Source organism: Pleurodeles waltl, chromosome 6 (genome assembly GCF_031143425.1).
Source record: "Pleurodeles waltl isolate 20211129_DDA chromosome 6, aPleWal1.hap1.20221129, whole genome shotgun sequence".
NCBI classification, from domain to species: Eukaryota; Metazoa; Chordata; class Amphibia; order Caudata; family Salamandridae; genus Pleurodeles; species Pleurodeles waltl.
The window spans coordinates 162,676,395-162,696,827 of record NC_090445.1 but is presented as its reverse complement, the minus strand read 5'-3'; the positions used below and the strand labels follow the sequence as shown (position 1 = coordinate 162,696,827).

The following is a 20,433-nucleotide window of genomic DNA, read 5'->3' as shown; positions in this document are numbered from 1 at the left end:
CAGAATGGTAAAGCCGAACATAGGCATGTTTGGTATCAAACGTGTAGGAATCATACCCCAGTACTGATGCCAGTATTGGTGGCATGATTCCATGCACTATGGGGGCTCCTTAGAGGACCCACCAGTAATGCTCCTACCAGTCTTTCAGGGTCTGTGAGCAGTCCACGCTGCTGTAGTCCCTCAGACAGGATTCTGCCCTCCTGCTGCTTGACCAGCTTAAGCAGGGGAAGGCAGAACAAAGGATTTCCTGTGAAAGAGAGATGCAAGCTCCTTTCCTTTGGAAATTGGTGTTACAGGGATCGGGAGGAGTAGCCTCCCCATGCCACTGGTTTGCTTTGAAGGGCACATTTGGTGCCCTCCTTGCAGAATCTGGTTTGCATCAGTCCAGGGACCCTCAGTCCCTGCCCTGGCACAAACCTGCATAAAGGTAAGGGGAGTGACCACAAACCTGTCCATCACCGCCCCTGGGGTGGTGCCCAGAGCTCCTCCAGGTGGCCACTTGATTCTATGACAAGACCAGAAGCTTTGGATTATGCTTTCTCTTTTCTTTACTGTCAAAACAGCAGCAAATAAAATGTAAGAAAACTTTAAACTACATATCCCATGATACATAATCTTTCCTCCAATATTACAAGAGCTCCATACACAAAAGTGCATATTCTTTCTTTGCTGCTGCTGCAGCAGCAGCCAGTTAAGTGTTTATCAATATTAATTTCTCATAATGCAGTTTATTGTGACTAATTGAATTTATTTAATTGTTGTTGCACGCGCATTGCGCTTTTTGCGCTGTCATTGAGATGACTGGTCCCTAGGGTGGGGCCAGATGTGGAGCGAGGCCGGCAGAGCTTTCTATGCATAGTGGGCTGGAGGACAGTCCTCTTTCTATTGCTCTTGATGCACATGAAGGTCGAGCCGGTTCGTAACACTTTCTGTTTCCGATCTGCTTGTTGTGCTCGCAACATGATTGCAAGGATATTTGGCCTCAGAGATGTGATAAACGTGTGAGGGCCTGGCACAGGGGGAAAAAGTATATACTAATACACACATATTCTTTCTTGGCCAGGCAGTTGCATTACTGCCTTATTGTTCCTAACTTGGCATTTACCTCCTGCTGCAGGTTTTTTTTCCCCCTCAAACCTCCTCCATTCCTCCTAACTACACAGTTATGGCATCCTACGCCAATGAGGAGGATCAGTTTCAGGATATGCAGTAGGTACCCCTAGAGCACCAAAGGGAGTAGAGATTAGTGGAGGCACTTAGTCATCGTGTGCAAGACTCCATGAAGTCGTTTTGGAGTGGGCATAAAAAGCTAAATGCCTTTAGGGCAATGCGAACTGTACCATGACTACTAAGTATCAGCGTTCTTTCCTCATATACCTGGACCCAAAGTTGGACGATTTGGCCGCTAATGAACTCGGGTCTCTGGCCAACGGCTTGCTTTTCCGAGACATGTTCGTCAAAGATAAAGTTCGATAAAGTGCAAATTTCCAAAAAAAGGTCTTTGGCAATGCTCTTGTTGCCAGGGCCGGACGCTTCAGGGGCCGAGCACCAGGCTGTGGTTATCAGGCTTCAAGAATTGCCACTTAAAGAGGCAAAGAAAGTACCTATGGTTCAACCACATTCTACCCGCTAAAGAGGTGGTCGTGGATGCGCCTACAGAGGCTATCGTAGAGGTGGTTCCACTCCTGATGCCAATATCACAGGTAAGGATTATTCCTTTTTTGGAAGTGGTATTGGGGTGCAGAATTCAACATTTTCTCAATGCATGGCAGAATATCACACAAGATCCATGACTGTTCAAGGGTTACAACTAGAGTTTTATGCTTCACCAATGCAAATGGCATCTCCCCATTCTCTTCTTTTTTCCCTCAAAGATGGTTCCTTCATAGAGGAGGAGATTTTTACGCTCCTGTAGAAAGGGGCTGTAGTGGAGACTATACCTCACCCACAGGGGTTCATGAGCACAATTTTCTTACTGCAAAAGAAGGGCAGAGGTTCTTGGCTCATGTTGAACCTAAAGCAGTTCACTTCCTGGATAGTGTACCGCCATTTCAAAATGAAAGACATACACTTGCTCAGCGATATCTTAAGAGACGGTGATTGATTGGTTCGGTTGGACCTCAAAGACACCTACCGTTTATGTACCTCACCGGTTGTTCCTACAGTTGGTCTGTCCTCAGTGCCTTGGTGCTTCACCAAGCTTCTGTGTCCGGTGGTTGAGTATGAGAGAACGAGGGGTGAGACTCATCGTTTACTTCAATGATATCCTAATTATGGCACAGGAGAGAGACATGATCATTTTCCATCTCAAATGGACGGTTCAATTGCTGCAGGATCTCGGATTTATCATCAATGGCGAGAAATCTGATATGACGCCATCCCAGATTATCGAGTTCTTAGATTTTCAGATAGACTCGATCAAAACTCAGTTGTTATTCCCACCATCCAAATGGGCGTTGATCAAGAAAATTTGAGGAGAGCCCTTGCCTCTCCCACTATATCATTGAGGACGCTGGCACGGCTGGTGTGCCTTCTTGCATCCTCAATTAATGCTATATTTCTAGGGCCTCTGCATTACAGAGCTCTTCAGCAATTGAAGATCTTACATCTTCAGAAGGGTCTGTGATAATCAGAACAGGTCTTGCTGTCGGAGCAAGCCAAGACCGAGATCACCTGGTGGTTCTTCCAAATGGACATGTGGCACGGCATGGCACTTTTTACCTCTGTTCCGGATGTAGTAATAGAGCCAAATGCCAGCCTGTGGGGCTCGGGGGCCCGTTGAGGCTCACTGGAGACAGGGGGTTGTTGGTCCCTGTGAAAATTGAATTATCACATCAATTGCCTGGAGCTTTTGGCAGGGGCATTTGCGATCAGATTGCTATCCCCATGCAAAGTTCAATGTTGTATTCTCCTCCAGATCGACAATGTCTCCGCAGTCAGGTATATAAATCACCTGGGAGGTACCAGATCTCACCTGTTGGCGGAGATTGCAAAGGATGTTTGGCATTATTGTGTGCAACACCAGATTTCTGTGACAGCAGAATATATTCCAGGCCGTTCCAATATGACGGCGGAATGGAATTCTTGCTTTCTTCTGGATTTCACCAATCGAAAGCTCAAACCACAAATTTTTCCAGCACTACGACAGCAGCGGGCGATGTCTCATAGATTTATTTGCCTCCCAGCTGAACAACCAATTACTGACTTATTTCAGTTGGAGGCCAGACCCTCATGCAGCAGGGATTGATGTGTTTCTTCAGCCCTGGTTGGGGGGGTGTCTGCTGTATGCATTTCCTCCATTCGCCATGATTCTGCATGTTCTTTCCCAGCTATGTTGTCAAGCTACAGAAGTAGTCTTGGTGACTCCGTATTGGAGGGCTCAGCTTTGGTTCCTGTCTGCGATGGCTCTCTCGTGCGAGTCTCCAGTGATGTTACCGGCATGCTCGGATCTTTTGATGGATCCGTTGGGACTTCCGCATCCTCTCATTCTACAGGGTCAATTGCCACTGATGGCGTGGAGGCTTTCAGGAGACGCTGGCAAGTGCCTTGAGTTTTGGAATCAGCATTGTTTTTCTTATCACAGACATAGGCCCCCTCTACTCATAAAAGATATGAACAACCCTGGCGGAAGTGGGTATGTGGGTGCAGTGAACGGAGTTTGGATCCCTCGAGATCAGAAATTCATGTGATACCAATTTATTTTGCTGACTTAGCCTTGCAAGGCTTAGCTTACAGTACGATTAATAATTGTCGCTCAGCTATTTCTGCTGGTCATCCCCATATTTAGGGAAAAACTGTGGAGGAGCATCCATTAGTTTGTAAGTTCCTTCAAGGCATTCATATGGTCAAGCCCCCTCAGCCAAAATATTACACATTATGGGATGTTAATGTAGTTCTCCATTTTATTAAGAATTGGCCTTGTAATGAGCATCTTTCACGTAAACAACTCTCAGAGAAACTGACAATGCTGTTATGCTTACTCTATTGTAGACGAGTTTCCGATGCCCGGGCCTTCAATTTAGCAGGTAGAGTATTTACTCCCTCTGGGGTATCGTTTTCTATTTCAAGACGCACTAAAACATCTTCACGTTGTATTGTATACCTGTCTTTTCTGCATGAGAAGAAGTTGTGTGTGGTTCAATACATCAAAGTTTATGGAGATTGTACCCGTGAATTCAGACAAGATGTTTCTAGTCAGTTGCTCATTTCTTTACAGAAACCTTTCTGCCCAGTTACTGCAGCGACTCTGGCCCGGTGGGTCAGATGGCTATTGGCTGAAGCAGGTATAGATGTGACTCTCTTTGGGGCTCACTCTGTTGGAGGAGGTATGAACTCTAAAGAATTTTCAAAAGGGGCAAGGATGGAAGATATCAATGCTGCAGCAAACTGGTCATCTGATTCTACCTTTAAGGTATTTAATCATAAGCCAATTGTAGTTGTGGTGTCAGGGGTGGTGGATAAACTTTAAATTAGGATAATCCTAAACCTCCGATCCTGCCATAGAATTAAAATATTTCTAGATAAAGTGTCAAGAATTTTAGATTCTATTAAGGACACGGATTAAGGTAATGATCTTCGCCCACAGAAGGGTGGGCATTGCATCCTACTCCACGTGGACTGGACTCTGTCCCCTTCTTTTGAAGGTCCTCTTCATCCAGGTTCCACCGGCCTGGTTCTGCTTTTGCAATATTCCATTTACAAATCCCTATATTAGCCTATGGGATGACTAGTGACTTACCTCTCCTCTCCTGGTCACTGGAAGTCTTCTAGATACTTACCTCTTGGGGTTCCACTCTCTCCTAGCCCTTGGCTAACCACTCCATATCCTCTGGTGGGGGACCCATTCTCACATACCACTTTTTTTAGTATATGGTTTTCTCCCACCGCCCCCCAATAGGGCCCTTGCCATTGTATGCTATTTCCTAATACTTACTGGTGTATATTTTGTGTGTACTTACCTCCAGAAGGAGGATTGCCTATAGTAATCTAGTTTGGTGTTCTTGTAACAAAGTACCTTTATTTTTGCAACACAATGTGGTTCCTTCCATGTGTGATAAGTTATTGTGTGACTAGTGGGGTATTGCAAGTGCTTCACACTCCTCCTAGGCAAGTCTTGGCTGTTCACCACAGCTACCACAAGAGAGCTCTGGCTATCTGGACACTGTAACACTATCTAATAAGGGTTGCCTGGACTCAGTATATGGTGTAACACCAAAGGTGTCTTCCACACACTGTGCCAGCCTCCTACATTGGTGTTGCACTGGTGGGATAAGACACTTGCAATTGCTTTACCATTCTGTCACCAGTGACTTTCCACAGGAAAGGTCACTACAAGTCTTCAGAACACACTACTTTGTAAACACTACACTTTGTAGTAGGGATTTCTAGACTTCCAGTTCAGGTAATTGGGGGCCTAGCATAGCCCTTTCTCTAAACTTTTAGAAAGTCTAGAACCTTAGACAATATTCGGGCACTTAAGGGTGCTCTCATTGATGAGTTTGGGGTGACCACAGAAGAGTATAGGATAAAATTCAGGGAAACTAGGAAGGAGTCCTCCCAGGATTGGGATAGGTTCTCTGGACATCTCTGTCACGGCCCTGGGAGGCTGGTTACATGACAGTAATGTGCATGATTATCAGGGCTTTTACAATCTTCTTATGGGAGAGCACATTATTAATAATTGCATAACTGACAAACTGCATCATCATCTGGTGGACTCTGGTCTGACCCCTCTCCAAAAACTGGGTAAGATGGCAGACAAATGGGTTCACACTCTGGGGGTAACCAGAAGAAGACAGATTCTTCCAAGAATCAGGAGGAAGGTGGGGGCAAATCTAAAGACAAGAAAGAGTCTTCATCAGGGCCACACAACTCTTCTGCGTGTGGGTCTAAATCCTCTTCCTTTTCATCCGCCCACAAGTAACCTTGGTGCTACATCTGTAGACAAAAATGCCATAGGGTCCTGGAGCCTGGAAAAATGGCCCAGGAAACTCCCAAGAAGAGAGGCAGGCAGGGCAAGAAATTACCCCCTGTCCAGGCTTCAGGTGATGATTCCACTCCTCAAGGAGAGGAATCCACCTCTTGGGTGGAACCTACACCAGAGGAGCTTAAAGTTGATACAGCTGGGCCATTAGGTGAAGGAGGGCAAACCAGGGAGAAATTTAGCCTGGAGCAGAAGTCCTGTCCTTCTCTGGAAAGCCTGATACAGCAAGCTGCTGCTCAGGAAGCAGGGGATATCAGTGGAGCCCACAAGGTCTACTGGGACAATGGCCTCCTTCATTCTGAGGCACGGGACCCCAAACCTGGTGCCACCAGGAGGATGGTCATTCCTCAAAGGTTTAAGGAGTTCTTATTGACCTTAGCAGATTGAACTCCAGGCTGATGAAGTCAGGAGTGCTGGTGTGGATGGTGTCGAGTCTGCGGTGTGAAGCAGGACAATGCAACATGCGGTGCCCACAGGTCACGGTGCAGGCAGCGGCTCTGTGATGGTGCCCTGTGACATCGGTGAGACAAGGGCTGCGGTGTGAAACGGGGTGGTGGGACGAGTGATATCACTAGGTCACGGTGCAGGCAGCGGCGTCTTGGTTACTGAACTGCTGTTGTTGGTAGGCCCAAGCCAGCGGTGCAGGACGGGACAGTGCTTTGTGACCCTCACAAGCGGTATCCACAGGCCACAGTGCAGGCAGGGATGCGTGGTGACGACACTGGAGTCGGTAGTGCTGGTGTCAGTGGAAGGGGGCTGCGGTGCGGGCGGTGCTTTGTGTACCTCACAAGCGGTGCCCACAGGCCATGGTTCAGGCAGCGTTGTCAGTGTCAGCAGGAGCAGTGACGTCGGGGATGCCCAGGCTGCGGTGTGAGCAAGGCGATGCCGGAGTGTAGGCCCTCAAGTCTTGGTGCGAGCAGCAGCTCGGTGAAGTCATCAGGTGACGGCATTGGTGAGACCAGGGCCACAGTGCGAAGCAGGGCAGTACAGATCCATGCAGCATCGGCAGGTCACTTTCTACAAGTGAGATTTTCAAACGTACAATCAAAAAAACAACTTCACTAAAAGATGTATTTTTAAATTGTGAGTTCAGAGACACTAAACTCCATATTTCTATCTGCTCTCAATGAGAATATGCGTTTAAAGTGATTTAAAGGCAGCCCCAATGTTAACCTATGAGAGAGACAGGCCTTGCAACAGTGAAACCCGAATATGGCATTATTTCACTGTTAGGACATGTAAAAAACACAAGTACATGTCCTACCTTTGAAATACACTGCGCCCTGCCTATGGGGCTACCTAGGGCCTACCTTAGGGGTGCCTTACATGTACAAAAAGGGAAGGTTTGGGCCTGGCAAGTGGACGCACTTGCCAGGTCGAATTGGCAGTGTACAGCTGCACCCACAGACACTGCAGTGGCAGGTCTGAGCCATGTTTACAGGGCTACTATGCGAGTGGCACAATCAGTGCTGTAGGCCCAATAGTAGCATTTGATTTACAGGCCACTGGCGCACTTTACTAGGGACCTTACAGTAAATCAAATATGCCAATTATGGATAACCCAATCAACAGTACAATTTAGCAAGGGAGCACTTGCAGTTTAGCACTGATCAGTAGTGGTAAAGTGTGCAGAGACAATAAACCAGCAAAAACAGAGTCCAGTAAACCATACAAATAGGAGGTCAGAAGGCAAAAAGACAGGGGACACACACCAAAAAGCTGCCAGGTTCAACACTCCTCAGACAGGATTCTGCCCTCTGGCAGCTTGACCAGCTCAAGCAGGGGAAGGCAGAACAATTTATTTCCTGTGGGAGAGGGGTGCAAGCTCCTCTTCTTTGGAAATAGGTGTTACAGGGCTGGGGAGGGGTAGCCTCCCACGCCACCTGTTTGCTTTGAAGGGCACATTTGGTGCCCTCCTTGCATAATCCAGTTTGCACCAGTCCAGGGATCCTGAGTCCCTGATCGGACGTTAAACTGCATAAAGGAAAGGAGAGTGACCACTCCCCTGTCCATCACAACCCCAGGGGTGGTGTCCAGAGCTTCTCCGGGTGGCCACTTGAATTTGCCATCTTGAAAACAAGATGTGCAGAGGCTCCTGGGAGCAGCTGACTGCTCAGGTTAGGTAGATGACGTCAGTGACCCCCTTTGATAGATGGTCACTTCAGACGTTGACCAAGCCCCTTTTTGGGCTATTTAGGGACTTCCTTGTGGGTGGGTCTCCAGATGTGTCATGCAAGATTCCACCAGGACTCCTCTGCAAAGACCTCTTCTGCTCGTGGCCACCGGAATCGCTGCTGGACTCCACAGGAACTGAACAAGACTGCAACACAGAGACAACCTCTTCTTGCAACATTGTTTCCATGGCTCCTATCCGCAACTTGCAACATTTCTATGGCTGTACATCCTCTGGGGTCAGCAAGACTTCAGCTGCACCAAAGAAGCAAGAAGGAATCTCCCTTTGAGTGAAGGAATCACTCCCCTGCATCAGCAGGCACCTAAGGCAACAATGTCTGGCTGGTGGGATCTGCTGTCCTCTGGACTTGAGAAGATTCTCCAACACGGGTGGTGATTCTGAGGGGTCCTCTCTGCCTTCTATCCAACTTGGGAAACAGTGATTCCTTGCCTCATCCTCCAAGACAGAACCCCTGTGCACCGCGACTGTTGCAGCAACCAAAGCTTGTCTACTCCTGCTCAGAGGGATCTTCAGGGTCCATATAGCCCCACCCCCCAGCGCTCCAACTCTGCAAGGACAGTCTCCTCACTGCTGCTCCAGTGACATGAGACTCCTCTTCAGGTGTGCTGCTCAAGCCTCACTTCGACTTACTGTGCCTGCTGCCAGTGGGTTGTTTGTGCGGGCTCCAACTGCTTCTGCCGGCTATTGTGTCTTCTCAGGGTCAGCCCAGACTCACCTCCAAGGGTCGAGTCCCCAGGACCTTGCTGGTCCTATTCAGCTCTGCAAATCTCCAACACCTATAGTTGCATTTGCTTGTGGGTAGTCTTCCTGCCAGACATGTCTGTAGTCCGGCAACCAGCTAGGGACACCTCCTAGGTGACTTCAGTGACTCCTCTGCAGCTCCGTAGCTGGACTTCACCCATCACTGTTGATCCTGATCTTCACCCACAGAAGGGTGGGCATTGCCTCCTACCCCATATGGACACTCCAGTGTGGACTGACTCTGTCCCCTTCTTTTGCAAGTCCTCGTCATCCAGAATCCACCATTAGGTTCCACCAGCCTGGTCCTGCTTTTGCAATATTCCATTTACGAGTCCCCATGTTAGCCTATGGGACAACCAAGTGACTTACCTCTCCTTGTCGCTGGGGGTCTTCTAGATACTTACCTCTAGATACTAACCACTGCATATTTTCTGATGGGGGACCAGTTCTCGCATTCCACTTTTTTAGTATTTAGTTCCCCCACCCCTGGGGCCCTTGCTACTTTATGCTATTTCCTAATACTTAGCTGTGTATATTTTGTGTGTACTTGCCTCCAGAAGGGGGTTTGCATATAGTAACCTAGTTTGGTGTTCCTGTAATAAAGCACTTTTATTTTTGCAACACTGTGTGGTTCCTTTGATGATGTGCGATAAGTTACTGTGAGACTAATGTGGTATTACAAGTGCCTGCCACTCCTCCTGGATAAGTCTTGGCTGCACACCACAGCTACCACTGGAGAGCCCTGGCTATCTGGACACTAACACCATCTAATAAGCCAGTTTCATACTATCAACTTTGAAACTATCAAGTGTTGCCTGGATCCAGTATAAGGTCCACCACACACACACTTGGCCAGCCTCCTACAACAACATATAAATGTCTTGAAATTAACTGCATATTTATTTAGAATATAGCAGAATTATGAAAGCATAAATGAAGCACTTTTATAATTCTGAAGTTGGTTGGAAACATTTGAATATGAGCAAAATAAATCAATACACTAGGCGATGCCATTTTCACAAGTTATTTGTGCATTGTATTGCTTTCAATACTTCTTTATATATGTGCAAACTTAGGGGCGGATTTATGGAAAGTGGAGCTCCACTTTCCATGCACCCCTTAGCACCCCCCTACCTCCACTATCTGTGCGCTGTATTTAAACTACAGCACACCATGGCGCAGGGTAGGGGGCAATAGAGTGTCATCTTTCATGACACTATTGTTGTACTCTGCAGGAGTAGCGCCAAAGTATTGGCGCTACTCCTGCAGAGTACATAGGGCCCCATTCTAAAGAATGCAAGGCTCATTTTACACCTGCTCCTCAGCAGGCTGTAAAAGTGCCTTAAAAATCTGAGATTTCCTTATGCCATTTTTCTTGTTCCCCTAATGGGGGAACGCCCACTTTGCATACATTATGCCTGGCGCAGGCATAATGTAGCGCAAAGGGATACAGAGTGGCGCAATGCCTGTAAATACGGTGCAGGGATTTTGGCCTTGTTGGGCCAAACTAACTTCAGAATAAATTACGTTAAGGTGGCGCTAGGGTCCTTTAAATATGCCCCTTAAAGCTGATTCCAATTGAAAATGTGTTGTCTGCAATGGCAGTGCACTACCACACTATGCACACTTCACTCTGATACTCTTTGCCACTCCACTGTTTCTACACTACTGCATTCTATGCCCCTCTACATCACTCCACTCTACAACCCACTATGCCAAGAACCTGTAGTGACGCTGACGTACAACATAGCTAAAACACATTGGCAAAGTCAATAGCTCTTATATAGGTGAGACCTCTTTTAGGCTTGTTTTGGTATGCACACACAAAATTGTTCACTCGGGCATGAGGACTCTAAAGCCCCTAGGATTCTAGTGCATGTAGTAATCCTTTTAAAGGATGCTACATTTCATGCTTCTATCACTCTCGAAGTCTGTACTTGGGCCCTACTTGATGGGCTTTGTTATAGCTTTTCTGAAAACCCGGAAGAAGCAAACTTCCTCGATAAGGAAAGTGAAGCCTGGGAACAGGCCAGCGTCTGGTTTCCCAGCCTGGGTATCAACCGAACAGCGACTTCATTGTAGTATGGTATTTTTTTAGCTCAAAGGCCAACAGTTTACCATCTCCCCTCTGGCCCCAACTTCCGCCAACATTTTACTCGTCCCTCCTCCAGTGAAGAAACTACAAGACTGTGGCCCCGAGTAAGAGTTCGGGTGAGGGAATGACTCCGCCATATTACTATCCCATTATTTACAATGGGGATCGTAATACGGCGGACGGCATACCCCTCACGTTCGAGTCTGAGTAATCCCCTCCACCAAACTATAAATCATGGCCTTTGTTTTTCTAAATTTCCCTAAATTATACATGGTCCTGGACCTGACAATTTTTATCTTGTGTTCTGCAAAATCTATATATTTATCTAATGTGCGCACCACTTCCAACATGGCGATTCTTGATAGTATATTTCATTCGTGTTAATACTCTGAAAGTTGTAAATTTATCGCAGTTCACGCGTTTTGTAATGAATGTACCTGCTCGTCACACCTTGGAACACCCACTCTCATTTCAGGCCACTTGAAATTGCAACACCTGGGCAAATTGTAGGTCAATCAAAGCTTACTCATGGAAATTCAGGGCTGAGTAATACACAACTTTAGGACTGGGTCATTTGTGAGAACTTTACACCTGCATCAGTTACGGCTTTTATCCAGTTGCAGTATAAACTAATACAATAGCTTTGGGAACTAGACCACACATTTTTGTGCAAGATATTTTTGTTTTAATCCGCTCATTATGGAGAATGTGAAGATGTGCTGCTTCCCTGCAGTTCAAATGGCATGACCTTTAGTTATGCAACTCATCCTTGCAACCATGTGATCCACCCAGCCTGTGAAAGATCCGCCCTGGGGCAAACATTTGAACTGCAATCCATTGACTGCTCTGTTTTAGGGCTGCCAACAAGACTTGGCACCTCTAAATCTAGACGTGGCATTAAGTATCACATTGCAGAGTACAGTCATGAGTTAGGGCTCCCAAGGTCAAACTGTAGTGCTTCAGCAAGGCTGAGACAGATCTCTGCCAACAGGAAGTGCTCAGCATACATTAGGCTGTCAGCTTCATTTCCAAACCTGGCACTTCTCCAAAAGGTTCCACCCTTTAGTAACCTTTTGGTTGCCAGGTGCAGTCTAAAATCGGTTATAACCAACTTGAGGCAATTTATATGGTGCACTCGGTGCAAGGACTATTCTTGGTAAAAAGCAAACCCGGAGCTGCACCTCAAGGCTAGAAAAGATTTTAGATCAGACATTACATGTTTGCTTAAAGAGACCCTTGCAGGCTGCAGGGCAGACATGTACGTTCGCGATGATCACAAGTACTTTGGCAATCTGTGATACTGCCATGTTTCCAATCATCCTCTGCAGACCTACAACATCTGCATGGAGCAGTCAGGCACTAAAGCAGGTGCCGAACGCAGATCAACATTTAACGTCCGATTTCTCAGGACATCCATGTAAATTACATTTAAATCCAATTAAGCTAGGCCTCCTGGATCGATGTTAAACACTAAAGTTTTGCAAAATCATTTTTTTTTTTTACCCATTCCAAGTAATGGGTTAACTGGCAGGCAAAAACGTTTGGGATGGATTTAGTGTCATTCAAAGAAGTCTAGCTCCTCCTTAGAATGACCCAATTGGCAAACTTTCAGCAAGGACTGTCCCTAGAAACAATTCTCACTCACTTCTTGGGCCAGTACCCTTTCTTACCGCAAGCACATGAAGTCGCTGACAAGGGTTAAAGTTTGCACCATTTGATAAAACGCTATGGCAAAGCCTACTACTTGGTTGCTCTTTGTTTCCTGAAGCCTCTTTCATGTTTCTTCCCTTTATCTAGGGACATTTCGCCCACCTGCAAGAAAGCAATTATTCCCTGCACCTTTACATGATCATGCCAGTCCTTGAATTGAAAGATGGACCATAATTTGGCACAAAATGTTCTCTGCTTGATTAACGCAATGTGGATTCGACCAGTGCAGAACACGACAGAGCACCGACTCAATGAAACATGGCTCCAACTGTGATGAGTAAGGCCAACAGGAGCATGATTTGTATGTCTCCCCATATCACAACAGGTGTCTGTTGTGCTTACTGCAAAACCGCCATCATTTAAAAAAAAACCAACACATCACCGATTCTATGGGATTTTTATTTTCCAACTAAATAAATAGAAACTTCTTTTAACATTAAAATAGAATTTGTGCAAAATTGACGGTGAAACAGTTGTTCAAAGACAAACCACAAAGATACTTTAGACAAATGCTTGGTCACTCTCAAGACAAGATTTTTGGTGAATTGTGAATTGATAAATAAGTGGGTCTCCTCGAAAAACGAGAACATTTAAATAAACACAAGATTAAAAAAAATAATTTACTCCTCCCGAGGCACAATTGTTAAATAATATAAATAAAATGGATTTTGAAGTCCGACATGGGAATGAACGTCCAGCCAAAAATCTGGACAATGCAGTTCTAAGGAGTACGACTGTCACGAAGGCAAAGTCTTCAGCTGAATCAAGACGGTGGGTGCACCTTCTTTGGTTTAGGCTTAAACAGTCTTTATCTGTGCGAGGGTCGTGGCGTGTCAGCTGCACTCAGCTGCCCGCATCTTTTTGGGGAGTGCAGCCACGCTGGTTCCATAGGTTTTCGCCGCCTGCCTCTCGAAGGCTCCCACCATTTTCTTCACCACTTCGTCGAAGAAGACCGTGGCCAACTGAGAATGCAGCAAGGACTTGAATTCAAAAGAAACCTGAAGACCGGAGATAAGAGAACAGGTCAGAAAAGCCCCTCAGATTAGATCAATAAGTGATGAGCAGAATTCAAGAACTGGAGAAGCTGTGTGAAGTTCAGAACTCTAACGTCACAACTTTGCCTGTGGGTGAACCACCCACTCAGATACACTTTAAGGGACCGCCTCCGGCTGAAGTGCTTGAGAGATGTCTGCACAGGGATAGGTTACTGTTCTCTGTCTCTCACGTAAACTTTACATCCCATCTATTATAAACTGGGGTTCCCTATAGAACTCTAGATTATCCTACACTCTGCTTTATTGGTAGTTTTATTTACCAAAAACCCAAATAGTTCCAAAGTTTAGCTCACCAAAGTGAGAATATATTTAATGAAATAAAGATATATACACAACATCTGCATAAAGTACCATTTACAAACTACTAGCTAAAATCTTCAAGTGTACAACTTCTTTATGCCGAATTAAGCCACACTCACTTCCGTCTAATCTCTAAGAATAAAGGAGTTACTCAACTAGCAACGTGACCAAGGTTTACACTGCAGTGGATCCCTTTAAGTGGTCATAAGGTGGACCCACGTTGCACCATCTCAAAGGAAAATGAAAAGCTCCAATGAGAAGGCAACAGCTTTCTACTCTACCCCAGTAAGATGGCAACCATGGGGGTGACAGGGAGATGCCAACTTGTTTGTTTCATATCCACCCTGACTAGTCCTTTATTTTCACAGTTCAGCACGTGACAAAGTAGCCCCGACTAAAAGATTTAGTGCCAAAAATCTGAAGTCTGTCCATAAAACCGTGTTCATCATAAATCACGCTACTAAGACCACTGTCGCACAGCGCACTTACATAGAAGTCCAATATGCAGGTATCTGGCTGTGGCCCAGGGCGGAACCTCCAAACTGTCTCCATGTGACTGAAGAGTTTGCCATCGTTGCATACAGCCTGTAGAAAGGGGAAGAATACCCCATTAATATTCCAAGTGCAGGTGTAGAGAATAGTCACATGATTAAACATTTATGGTAATATTTTCAGATCACCCACTGCAAACAAGCTGGTACTTCGCGGTGTACAAGTCAATAGCACTTGAATTCCTGCAAATCCACTACACACAAACCCTCCCATAGCAAGTTAGGTAACGAACTCGCTAAGTGGAAAGAAGCAATATAAGCCAGTGCTTTGCCCGAGGGCAAGAGTTTAAAAAAAAAAAAAAAAAAAAAAAAAAAAAAAAACACACACTTATCCCTTTTAGGGCCAGATGTAGCAAAGTAGCAAATTGCGACTTGCAATTTGCGAGTCCGTGCGACTCGCAAATTGCAAGTCGCAATTTGCTATGCAGTACGGTGTCTCAGACACCGACTGCGACTCGCAATGGGGTCGCAATGACCCACCTCATGAATATTCATGAGGTGGGTCGCAAATTGTGGCCCCATAGCGAGTCTAGGCACTGGCTAACATGGAGGCCTGCTGACCTCAGCAGACCTCCATGTTTGCGACTGCTTTTCAATAAAGCAGTTTTTTTTTTTTTAAGTGTAGCCTGTTTTCCCTAACAGGAAAACGAGCTGCACTTAAAAAAAAACGAAACCTTTTGTTTCGGTTTTTTTTCAGGGAGTGGTCCCTTGTACCACTCCCTGCCCTGAAAAAATATTTTGGGGTCCAGTCAAACTGGAAGGGGTCCCATGGGGACCCCTTCCAATTTGCGATTGGGTTACCATCCACTTGAAGTGGATGGTAACTGCGATGCCATTTGCGACCGCATAAATAGGAAGGGAACACCCCTTCCTATTTGCGAGTCTGAAATGCATTTTGCGAGTCGGTAACGACTCGCAAAATGCATTGGGATACGCGTTTAGCGAGTCGCAAACAGCAAATTTTGCTGCTTGCGACTCGCTAAACGTTTGCTACATCTGGCCCTTAGTCTCCTACTGTTTATTTGATTTTGAGAGGGTAGGCTTTCCTCAATTATATTAAAGTTCACATACCCCTCCACATCTTCCTCAAGAATAAATAGTTTTTGTATGAGGCACATAGTTTCACAATGTCTAAACCCACATTATCGGTACGATTGGTTCCCTGAATGCAGCCGAACACCCCGGGCATGACCCACCTTGGCCTGTGGAAACCTAAGCACGAAGGAGAGGGAAGGTACAGACATGATCCTTGGCAGGGTGAGACTTAAAACGAAAGCTGAAGCTCACATGCTGCCCGAAATGACTCTAGGACAGGTGTCCTTGATAGGTACAGGAGAGCCAAAGCCATGCCAGATTTTCTGGATATACACACTGGACACATTTAAATTACTTCTGACGTTGTTCTGACAACCTAATCTGGATCTGACCTCCATGGACCTACGTTGGTCACGCGTGGCATAAAGCGTCAAACAAAACATCAGCACCAGTTCCCAGTGCTAATGAGATCTGGGCACAAGAGGGAGGTCCACCTCGAAGGGGGTAAATGCCAGTTGCAAAGAAACAGTGAGAGCTGAACCCTTACCCGGATCTGATGCTGAGGTATCACGGAAATCTCAGATGTGTAGCGCTCGGTGATTGGAGGGAACCCAACTTCCAGCTCAGCCCTGGTGATCCCTTTGCAGCATGAGAGCACCTTGGACTTGTTGCACCAAGGGACGAAGAGCTTGTAGTTTGCCACGTTGGCCACCACTTCGTACATTTGTTCAATCGAATGCCTGGATTAGGAAGAGTAAAAAGAATTATAGACTCAGATGGCTGCACAGGATGAGTGCAGAGTATGAGCACATTACAGGTCTTGTGGAATAAACCTATCAATGACTGCCAGGCAGACCTCAATACATGACGCATTACGGACATATGCATAACATACATCCTCATCTCTGAATAAGGAGTTAAGCCCTTCGATGCTGGGGCACGTGTGCAGGCTCAGAGCTCTCAGCATTGGCAAAGCCAAAAGGTCTGGGTTTTATGTGTTCACACACCTAATGAGCGATAATAAGCCCACAGGTGCTGACAAGAGGGCTAGAGTAGCAAACAGAGCTCCATGCAGATTAATGGAAGATCCCCGATGGCAACAAACCCCAAATACCAATAGTATTAAGAAATGAATGTTTAAATGGACTAAGCCAGTGAATTAAGTGGCAAGCCAATGGCTGCAAGAGGCTAAATGTATTGTTAATGTGACTGCTATGCTATTAAATCCCAGACCTAAAAAGAGACGCTCTAACTTTGGGACTGGACAAGTTAACCCCTTACTGTTTTGGGGTCGCATTTACGCACAAGCCCTGTTGCAAAAGGAGGATCCGTCTGTCATGGACTGTACTGGGGTCTTGCAAACATTAAACAATACAAACAAAAACTTACTCAAGAACCCTTGCCTCGGCATACTCCATTCGTTTGCTTCCGAGGAGAGGCGCCGCCAGGTTGATGAAGGACCTGGCATGCGGCTTGGAAGTGAGATTCGAAGAGAGCACGGGTGGCCTGCGACTTTGCGATGCCAGAATCCCACAGGAGCTCAAGTGTCTGCAATAAACATAAAAAGAACATTTAGAACCTGAACTATATATAAACATTGTGTGTGCTTAAATGTATTACAATGAATAGCAATACAACAGTAAGAAACATCAAGACTGATGAGGAAAATTATACTTTAAAAGGGTAACCTATAAAACCTAACTGCTGTCTAGTAGTGTATGTCGGGTTTGCACTGTGGCGTCACATTCCGAGCACAAGGGACCACAGATAGGAGCCGAGGCAGGTGAACAGACCCGGGATATGCAGCGAAACCAAGATCCTGGGCCCAACAAGGATGCACACATCCATAGACTGGGGTAGAGGCGGGACCACGGGAGGGGGGGGGGGGGGGGTATCCTGCGAGAGGCCTACCGCTCATGCTAGTGACCATTACCTGGTACCTTACTCGGTCTCAAGTAGACGTCGGTGGCCGCCTCAGTTTGCGCGGTAAAACCTTGGTATGCAGGAGCTGCCACTTTCGTTTGCACTAGAGGAGGCTGAGACCGACACTGACTGACTCAGAAGCAGTAAGCAAAAAACGATTGCGTCCTGGTCGTGACACTACAACCACCGACCACCCACTTTCACTGTAGTCACAGTACTCCGCTGCCTTGGGGATTAACGCGTGCTGTCTCTACAAGGGGATTTCAGAATTCACAACTTCCTGGTGTAGCGCGGATGTGCACACAGCATGCCGTTGTCACAAATCATCAAATTAGGTAGGAGGAAGACTAGTGGCGTCATCACCAGAGCAAGTGTAAAAAAAATCCAGGCTGTACGGACACCTGGCCTGCCGAAACCCCGCTCCCTCCCCTCACCCTCATGATTCACGCCACTGTGTCCAAGGAACTGAGATGTCAGATGGCAAACTTTTCTCGGAAAAAACAACACTAAGAATGTTCTTTACTTGCCGAGGCAGCGTGGGTACATACGAATGCACGAGAGGAGCCTGACCTCCTCATCACATACCGGATCCAAGCCCCGTGACTGCCAACAAACCGATGACCCCCTGTGGCAAGATAACCGCTCCCAAAGGGGACATCCAGCCTCCTTAACGTCCTGTGTTATCTGTTAGAGCCCCGTGCAGTTCTAACATTGGTAGCTGACTGACCCGGGAGAACCTCAACGTAGGCCCTAGTTTGGAAAGGGGTGGGAGTGGGGGCGGGGGAGAGGGGCTGCAGGACACAGGATGAACTCGCATTGAATTATTTAAGTAAGGTAGTGCGTTCTGTAGCGAACGGAAACTCGCATGTTTAGTGGGTGGCGGCACTAAATGGTTAAAAAAAAAAAAAACTTGAATTCAATCTTACAAGGACAGGACCAGACCATTGGGCGATTACGCCCAGCGAGAAAACAAGATATTGATATAACCGAGGCCAACCAAAATTATGGATTAAAGTGCCGCGCAGTGCAACCACCAGTAACCAGGGGAGATACGAGACGCGCCCAATTCCGAAACTGGGGCAAGCCAACCCCCGCGTTTACGAACGGGGAAGTTCCGTATTCACTTAGGGTGGAGTGCACCCCGCTGAGACAGCATGTGAAGGGGGTGGTCCGAAAGTAAAGTGTACACCCAGACAGAGGCGCCTCATGCAGCTGGTGGGTGGTCCCGAAGAGGGAAGCAGCAGCTGCCCCTTCTCTACAGACTCCAGAGGCGCCGGGAGGAGGGGGGCCTCTCTGCCCCTTCCTAGGAAATTCAGGGGAATCTGTGGAATTTCCTACAGAGGCAAGGAGAGAGGCCCTCCTGAGGGGGCAGCAATCAAATGGCGTAAACGGGCCTCACTTTAGTGGGGCAGCAGACGCACCCTGTCTGCACAAGTGACAGAATCTGTGAATGATTCAATACACTGATAGATAGCACTCCTTAAGCTGTGTGAGACCAAGCGCGGTCTGTCTACCGAGACCAGCAGGAAAAAGAACGATCATACCACAACCTGCCCCAAAAGGGCTAGGTCACATGCGCCCACCAACTTCCACCGAGAAAGAGAGCGATATTCACCTGACAAGCGCCAAAGCCCACACAGAGGGTCATTAACCCCCCACTGAGAAACAGACCACGCGCCCCTCCACTGGGTCTCTTTCAAAAGATGCAGGAGGCTGAATCCAGGACCCATCAACCAGTGACCGTCATTACAATCTATACGGGTAAACTCCTCGCGAAATAACACGGTCATCACATTCACCCAACACAAAAGACCCACCTAACACGTGTACTGTCACTACACAACATAACTGAGTGTCATCCCATCCCAACTGCCATCATCCCCCACAAAGCAGTCACTTGTTCTCACTCGTCCCACAATGCTGTCACTCTATCCCGCCCTAAAATCTAGTCACTTTACCCCCACAAACCTAAGGTCACCTCACACATGTAGCACCATTCCCGTGAATGGTTTCACCCCACCAATAAACTAAGACTCACAAAAAATTAGACACCAGCAGCATGACAGACGGTCACCTCTGCCCCGCCTGTAACCACCCCTAACTAATCACCATCACTCACGAGGCCTTAAATATATACGTTCATATAACCCGAAATAAGCTATTAATACGTAACCCACGATACTACAAAACTAAGCCAGGGAAGATTTCCGATAAAGAGAAGGTAAAGGAAATGTAACATACATAAATCAATCTGTCCTACTACGGAAAGGTAGTAAAGCGCTTCCCTCCCCCATCCAAATCTCTACCTCTGTATCTACTCAACTCTTACCGTACGCCATGCCCTTGGCTAGCCGCTCTCCGGAATCCCGTGCTGTCAGCCTCTACTAAGGCCCGGAATAGGGCCGATGCTGCTTTCCTGGTGCTTGCGCTGCCGGCCATTTGGATAATTCAAGTGCCTAGAAGTGCGGAGAGGAACAATGTCCACGCGCCGCGCTCACAGCTCCAGCTGTAGTGTGCCGGCCGGCCCGCGCTGGCGCCTTACAAGGGATGCGGCCGGGCGGCGTGACGTCACAATGGGGGCGAGCCTCCTGACCTGACATTTCTTTGGCCCCGCGTCACTGAAGGAGGGGCGTGTCATGGGAAACTCCTAGGGGCTCGTCAGGTGTCAGGTTCCAGTATGGAATTAGGACTGCAAATGCTTTACGCGTCAGTTCGTCAGCGCGGTCGCCATTTTGGAAAACTGATGCCTCCTAATTAGTGACACTTTGCTGATTGAGGTCGCACGAAGTGTAGACAGGAGGGAGCCCCCCCCCCCCCCCCCTTGCAGGCTTTAATAGCTAAGAAAT

At 47.0% G+C, this 20,433-nt stretch overlaps 1 protein-coding gene across 1 annotated transcript; it reads right to left on the bottom strand.

The window, feature by feature from the left end:
* Positions 1-13,103: 13,103 nt before the first annotated feature.
* Positions 13,104-20,177, bottom strand: LOC138299456 (coenzyme Q-binding protein COQ10 homolog B, mitochondrial-like). Its single transcript, XM_069237713.1, has 5 exons — positions 19,917-20,177; positions 17,054-17,212; positions 16,212-16,404; positions 14,568-14,663; positions 13,104-13,721 (listed from the first exon to the last, which is right to left on the bottom strand). Exons 1-5 carry the CDS (start codon positions 20,024-20,026, stop codon positions 13,557-13,559), a joined length of 723 nt encoding a protein of 240 aa, XP_069093814.1. The 5' UTR covers positions 20,027-20,177; the 3' UTR covers positions 13,104-13,556.
* Between the last annotated feature and the right edge of the window lie 256 nt (positions 20,178-20,433).